The sequence below is a fragment of the Stigmatopora argus genome, chromosome 4, assembly GCF_051989625.1.
Source record: "Stigmatopora argus isolate UIUO_Sarg chromosome 4, RoL_Sarg_1.0, whole genome shotgun sequence".
NCBI classification, from domain to species: domain Eukaryota; kingdom Metazoa; phylum Chordata; class Actinopteri; order Syngnathiformes; family Syngnathidae; genus Stigmatopora; species Stigmatopora argus.
This window is the reverse complement of record NC_135390.1, coordinates 12,749,495-12,756,584: the sequence shown is the minus strand read 5'-3', so window position 1 is coordinate 12,756,584 and position 7,090 is coordinate 12,749,495. Positions and strand designations below refer to the sequence as shown.

The 7,090-nt window shown below is 39.2% G+C and overlaps 1 protein-coding gene across 2 annotated transcripts; it reads left to right on the top strand.

Annotated features, from left to right (window-relative positions):
• Positions 1-1,052: 1,052 nt before the first annotated feature.
• LOC144073622 (maternal B9.15 protein) lies at positions 1,053-7,026 on the top strand. Of its 2 annotated transcripts, none has more exons than XM_077599614.1 (5): positions 1,053-1,250; positions 3,944-4,121; positions 4,688-4,825; positions 4,910-5,246; positions 5,900-7,026. In XM_077599614.1, exons 2-5 carry the CDS (start codon positions 3,949-3,951, stop codon positions 6,119-6,121), a joined length of 870 nt encoding a protein of 289 aa, XP_077455740.1. In that variant the 5' UTR covers positions 1,053-1,250; positions 3,944-3,948; the 3' UTR covers positions 6,122-7,026. The 2 variants fall into 2 exon arrangements, with proteins under 2 accessions (XP_077455740.1, XP_077455741.1); XM_077599615.1 differs by having other exon boundaries at positions 1,239-1,377.
• Positions 7,027-7,090: the final 64 nt, after the last annotated feature.

The following is a 7,090-nucleotide window of genomic DNA, read 5'->3' as shown; positions in this document are numbered from 1 at the left end:
CTGAATTGGTGGCCAGCCAAGCGCAGGGCACAAGGAGACGGACAACCACGCTCACTCTAGGGCACATCAAAGTGGCGGCCCGGGGGCCAAATCTGGCCCGCCACATAGTTTTGTGTGGCCCGGGAAAGTAAATCATGAGTGCCGACTTTCTGTTTTAGGATCAAACTAAAATGAAGAGTATAGATGTATATTAAATGTCCTGTTTTCCCCCTTTTAAATCAATAATTGTCATTTTTTAATCATTTTTTTCTGTCTTTTTAGTTCAAAAATCATTTTGTAAAATCTAAAAATATATTTTAAAAAAAAGCTAAAATAAACATTGTTTTAGATCTATAAAAATCTGAATATTGAGGGGTTTTAATCTAGTTCTTTTAATCCATTTATTTAAAAAAAAATCTAAATATTATATCTAAAATGGTCCGGCCCACATGAGATCTGGTCACCATGAATGTGGCCCACCAACCAAACTGGGTTTGACACCCCTTCTCTAGGGGCAATTTAGAGTGTCCAATCAGCCTACCATGTATGTTTTTGCAATGTGGGAGGAAACCGGAGTACCCGGAGGAAACCCACACAGGCCGGGGAGAACATGCAAACTCCACACAGATGGATGTGACCTGTATTTGAACCTCAGACCACAGAGCTGTGAGGCTGACGCACTAACCACTCACTCCACCGGGCCGCCCATTTTGCATTACTACTTGTATATGAAATATGAACTGCCATATAATAACATTCCTTGCCATATTTCTCGACTCAAAGGGCCCTTTGATACTCATCGGACCTGGCCGGCCCCTGTTCCGGTTTGGTCCGCCCCTGACGAAAGGCAACTTTACACATAAAACTTTCTCTTCTTGTCCCTTTGATAAAATTGTCTTTGGTCAACCGTCTCAACAGTATTTCTTCATGTATGAAGTTCTGATTGGAGGAGCACGTGGAGGAAGCTTGCTTGAATATTCTTTCAAGTATTGAGGAGCGATGGTGGCCCTTTGACCAAATATGGTGCGTCGGGGGCGTGGCCAGACATTACGCGCGCTCCTCTTTGTCGGTTTACAGGAAGTGAGTCACAACCTACGGTAATGTTGCGTGCTCTTGCAGTAGTAACCAAGACGCAAAAGAACAAGGAAGCAACATGTGCAGAGAACAATAACTCCACGCAGCAGTAAAGAGAGGCTTGGCTGGCACCACGAGAACACACGTCGACTGGAGGATAAGTCAGTTGAAGAGGCACGAAACTACTTTACGGACAGGTGACGTCACGGTTTTCTTTTATCTCTTTAATGTGCGATCGAGTCGACTAAAATGCTCCTTGGTCGTGAGTAAGGGTTTACTTTCCCAAATTCACATCACTCGTCTTCATCCATCGCGTGTACGAGTGTGAGTATTTGGACGATCCATCCTATAAGTGATGATCTTTTCATTGTTTTCGTAAAGTTCAACAGGTTTTTTTTTTGAGGACTTGACTGTTATCATGTATGAATTTCGTTTGAAAATTCGACGATTTTCGCCGAAGGGGTTTTCCACATGATCACAAAAGACAAATGTAATATTTCGCTTTCCATCGTCGTCAATAGGGAAAACAATGTGTAAATAACTGTCATCTGTTTCTCGTGGCAACCTCCACGTGCAGTTTTGTCGATTTTTGTGGTATACACAAACCGTTAAAACTCGTTTAAGATGAAATCCATGCTTAAATATCACGAGTATAACGTTCGGTTTTAGTTCAATTAGTTTAGTTATAAACGATGCTGGTCGAGTGATAAAAGTAAATGACCCGAATTAAGATCAAAAGACAGGAAAAAACGTGTCAACCCTTTTTTAACTTTTATTTTTTAAAGAAGAGGAAGGTAATTGTGCTAATTTTGTTATATCAAGGAACTTTTATTTTTGGGGGTTCCACCATGTGGTTGGATTAAACACTAACATTTTGGGGGTTTGTTTCAAGAATTTGGAACCCTACATATGAGGAAAACTGTCCATATAAAACAAAATAAATCATTTTCTCCATCTTTTTCCCAAATTAAATAAGCCCTTCCAAATGACCGTTTGGAAGGTTATCGTTTGCAGCCATTGACATGGTGACACGTCAGTTAATGTGTTTTAACAGAATAGCGGCTACTCGTGTAAATGTATCAGACATCTTGGTGATGATTGAAAAATCATGCACATCTAAAAAAAAAAACCTTACCGGAATGTGTTAATTTGAGGGAGAAAAATAGTTCAATATAAACCCTGGTCCAAATGTCAGTTTACCATTATAACTATTTTCTTAAAAATCCAGTACCTAAATCCTGAGTAGAAGTGGTTGTTATTTTGGATTATACTTTAAGGATAATATTATGTTGACACTCCCTGAGTAGCATTTAAGTTATCCAACAAATGCTTCAATGATGCAAACAAACGTAACCTGTTTGAACTTGTACCCTTTCCAGACACTCTAAAATGCTTAGTCAGACACATCTTATCTGCTTTCAGTTCCATAAACACAGCTACAGGATGAAGCCAAGTACAAGGTTGCATTTATCTGCAACTTGAGACGCCAGAAAGAGAAATAACATAAATTCTACTGTCAGACAAATTGTCGGGCAAAGTAAGTGGCAAAATGAACAGCTGTGCTTTACGTTAGTTCGGTGGAGAAAAGAAAAACCTTCACTGATGATAAGGTAAAAGACATCTCTTGCCCAGAAATAGAACGGCAGGAGCCCAATTGTCTTTGAGATTTGACCAATCAACCACTTCTCTTCATTATGTTGTGACTTAGATCAAAATATCGTCTTATATAATCCATTTAGAACAGGCACAGCTACCTATACCAGTTGTCTTAACTCTCCACTCCTACGTCCTCTTCAGGCAGTTGATAGAGGAAAATTGAAGCCTTAAACATCAAAGACGTCAAACAGTATTTGTCACTTGCGTTTGATAAACTGGCTAAGTATTATCCAAACACTGAATATGATGAAATCTTGCCAGAATACTGACACCTATCTGGTGCAATGCAATAATGTTGAATGTAAACATTCTTTAAAACTTATAATCACATGCCTGTCATTTTGTAGCAGTTTTGCTTCACAATGTCACACACGTTGTGAGATTTGTGGCGCCCCGCTCCAATAAGTTTAAATTTCAAGGTAAAATGAGACTTCACGGGCAGCCGTTATAGTCAGTTTGGCAGCCCAGCTGGAGTTACCTTGGCCGTTTCAGTTTTTTTTTTATTTTTATTTTTTCATTTACGCGCGCTCCTCTCGCCCGGTCAGGCTGACATTGACACTCCTCACATGGACACGCTATCTGAAGATAAACAACCAGCTCAATGTGCATGTCACAATACGTGCACTGTTATAGACTTGATTTCAGTTTTCTTTGATGGCATACAGATGTAGTTGTAAAATGACCAATTCTCTTTCAGATTATTGTTTAATGGCAAAAAGCAGCTTGTTTAGAACCAAAAGACAATTGTTGCGCTATTAAAAAAATCTCTTTCGAAAAACTGGTGTTTAACAAATAAAAGATTGAGTTTAAACACCTAGAGAAGGTGAAGAAATGCAATCACTCGTCTATTAGGATCCCACAGCCGTTTCTGGCCATCATAAAAAAATTCAACTCTCTACGTTGCACGGTTTGGACAAACGTAGCGAGAGAATCTTAACATACACACACTCACACACCCATAAATCACGCTTTATAAGGATTATAGATAATGCAGAGGTTTAAATTAGACAGTGTTTTAGCTGCTTGATAGTTAACGGATTAAGCTTTGATTTTTTGTTGTTGTTTGTTTTAGAAATCCCGCTCATGGGCAAATTTAATGGGACATCCCATATCGGTGATAAATTTGCTTGCTCCAGCAAAGCAAATAATTTTGTACATGCGAATTTGTCATCCGACTGGTCGACGAAATGTTCATAAACTGGTTTTGTTCACTGAGGACATTTTGTCTTCACAGGCACAATGAAAAGAGAGGTGAAAGCTGGAGTCAACTTCTTGAAGCGGCTCGTCATGTCACGCGGGAAGATCGACGAAGCCAAAGGGCAGCTGTTTGCCGAGAAACTTCAGCAGCTCTTATGCGCCAAATTCGAAGGCCACTGGTACCCAGAGTGCCCCAGCAAAGGCCAGGCTTTTAGGTGAATAAACACTCTGCAGTGTTGCATTCAGGTTTATTTTGGAAATATTGTTGGAAAGATGACCACGAAAATATCTGACCTCATACACACGTGAGACTTATTTATTTAGACTGCAAAAAGGATGACTTAATGGAATCTGAATATGCAGATTGGGCTGTGCATTTGATTCTCATAGTTCGATGTTATTGCCACTGAGTCTCCAGTTTTAGATCATCTATTGAGAAGCTCTCAATCATTGACCATTTTCAACTGCGTCGCCGCGACAGGTTCCGTTTCTCGTCCTTTGGCTATTGCACAACATGTGTGAGCTTGTGATGCAAGGTGAAATATTTAAATCTAGGAGCGGCTACAAAAAGTCCCAAACGTGCATAATAAATAACAATGTTGTTCAATCTCTTATGTATTTATTGTGGTACCTGTATGACTTCTTACTACGGCAAAAAAATTACACGAAAGAGCAAACAAACCAGAGGTTCTCTGTTAGACTAAAAATAAAAACAACAATTTGAATAGTCCTGCAGCTCAGAAGATCCAGGACTAATTGTTTTTTTTTCTCCATTGTTCAGATGCATTCGAATAAATGAGGGACTACCCAATGACGAGATGCTCCTGAAGGCCTGCGAGGAGACTCAGGTCCTACCCAGTGATCTCTGTCTTCCCCCAGAGATTACCGTGTGGATTGACCCAATGGAGGTGTGTGTGAGGTGAGTCACTGTCTAGGAGTTTAAACGCATTGTCTTCTGGCAATCAAACATGATGAATCAACATTTCATCATCACCCTCCACAGATCCAGAGAGAATGGTTTCCCATTCTCTATAGCCTGTTTCACAGACAACGAGCAACAGGAGGACAGTTTAAAGAAAGTACGGGGGGATTCGCCAACGAACTTGACAAACCACGACACGTCCGACTATCACTCCGCTACGTCTTCTGATTGCGGCTCCACCGTGTGCAGCGACACAGAGGAGGAGGCAAAAGACGGAGAGGTAGAAGGAGAGCAGGAAAACAAGGCCCTTTTGAAAGAGCAGCCTGTACAAGACGACAATGTGAAGATTACAATGGTGCCCAGAATTCTGAAACGCCATGGAAGCAGATCAAAAAAAGCCAAATACAGCAGAAACGGGGTATGTTTATCCCTTTTTGTATCTCTTCAAATTTTATTGACGAAATTTTCTGACTATAAGTTGGACTAACTAAAGAATGCACAATGAAAGGGGAAAATAGATAGAAGTTGCACTGGAATATAAGTTAAAAAAAACATGTTAATGTTCATAGAAAATTGGGAACAGTGCAAGAAAGTATCTGTTAATGTAACTAACAGTTTTTGGATAACTATAGCCCAAAAATGCAGCATAACGAGCTATTGGCGGTCAGAGTGGAGAAAAAAAAGACATGAGTATCAGGCCCAGCCAAACTATACAAACAAGTGCGATTTATAGTCCGGAAAATACGGGATACAGTTTTTTTTCCACATCTATTTGTGAACGGTGACAGTGAATGGGTTACATTTTTCACAACGCTCTACTGTAGAATGCTGCCATGCTACATTCCAGTCCATTGATGATATTCCCATCGGCCCATTTTTTTTTAAATCGCATTCTAATTCTGTCATGTGGAAAAGGTGAACCAAACCTACCCATTCACTTTTTGGCACAAAGTGTAACAAGCCACCACCTCATTAGAGCCACCACAAGTTGACGTGCACAATGGTTACCATATTTGTACATGGCTGATGCAAGATGAGTCATTTATTTATTTTTATTTTTTTAATATTCAGGTTCGAGCCGGCCTCCAGTATTACTTCCCGCCTGTACCAGCCTGGTCCCATTGCAAGAATGGTCCCCCAGTATTCCTAACCACGGTTGCTGCCCCGCCACCAACACCACTGCCACACCATCAGCTGTTTGTGCATTACATGGTACCACAGCATCCTCCACAATTCATCATTCCTCAAACCACCCTGCAGCCATGTGTGTTTGAAGCCCTCAAGAAATCTTAGCTTAACAGGAACCAGAGGATTATTATTTTTTTGCAACTTCCACATTTTAAACTTGCACCTTTTTAACATAATTCCTTGCACATCCTTGATCTTCCTATTTAATGCTGTGATCAATTTATTATATTTCCGCTTATTTCCTGGGGACCTATCAAATCTCTGGTTGCTCGTGTAAACTCAGGGATTTGCTGCAATTCACTTTATGTCACAACAATTTCTTTTTCAGTTGGTATGTTTCAATGTCCTTCTGCAAATGCTGCTATGCAGTGGTCCATTGTGCACATTTAAGTGTTAATCTTTGTCAACTTTGATTCTTTGAAGTGTGAATCTCTTGTAGTCTTGTAGCTACACATCTATTTAGTGTAAAGAATGTTATTTTCATGAAACTGCCTCTAAATTATACCAAGAGAGTCTATATCGAATACATATTTTCCCCTTTATAAATCAGTTTTGAGTCATGGTCAGAAAGCAATCGACTCAGTTCACTGATACTGGAAATTGAACAGATTAACTGGAGTTTGATGTTGCTAACGAGACTAAATGTGTTGGGTTTTGAATATATTAGGCATTTCATCTTTTTAAATATGTTTCAATAACTTTGAAACAGGAGCTTAATATGTGCATAATATCTAATTTAGTGTTTTTCAAATATAGTGTTAGTTTTTTTTTAATGGCTGTCAATCTGGTGTATATTTCTTACTTTACAGGCCACATGGATTTAGTTCACTAACTTTCATTTAAGAATTATATATTCAGGGTTTAATATGAGATGGTTTAAACTGATTGTCTACTTTGATTATTTAATTTTTTATTGCTATTTAATGTTTCCTTTGCAACAACAGTGTTTTACTTGGCCTTGTTTTCTATCTGATACTTCATTTCTCAAGTATTAAATCAGTTCTAGACAACTTCTAGTGTCTGTCTTTTCCCAATGACTAAAGATATGTTTATGAAGCGTCTTTTATTTGCTAC

What these genes read in the sequence shown, in the direction of transcription:
- LOC144073622 (XM_077599614.1), top strand. Translation starts at nt 3,949, where the DNA reads ATGAAAAGAGAGGTGAAAGCTGGAGTCAACTTCTTGAAGCGGCTCGTC. An exon ending in AGCAAAGGCCAGGCTTTTAG is followed by an intron (nt 4,122 to 4,687) that starts GTGAATAAACAC and finishes TCCATTGTTCAG; the next exon opens with ATGCATTCGAATAAATGAGG. An exon ending in CCAAATACAGCAGAAACGGG is followed by an intron (nt 5,247 to 5,899) that starts GTATGTTTATCC and finishes TTTAATATTCAG; the next exon opens with GTTCGAGCCGGCCTCCAGTA.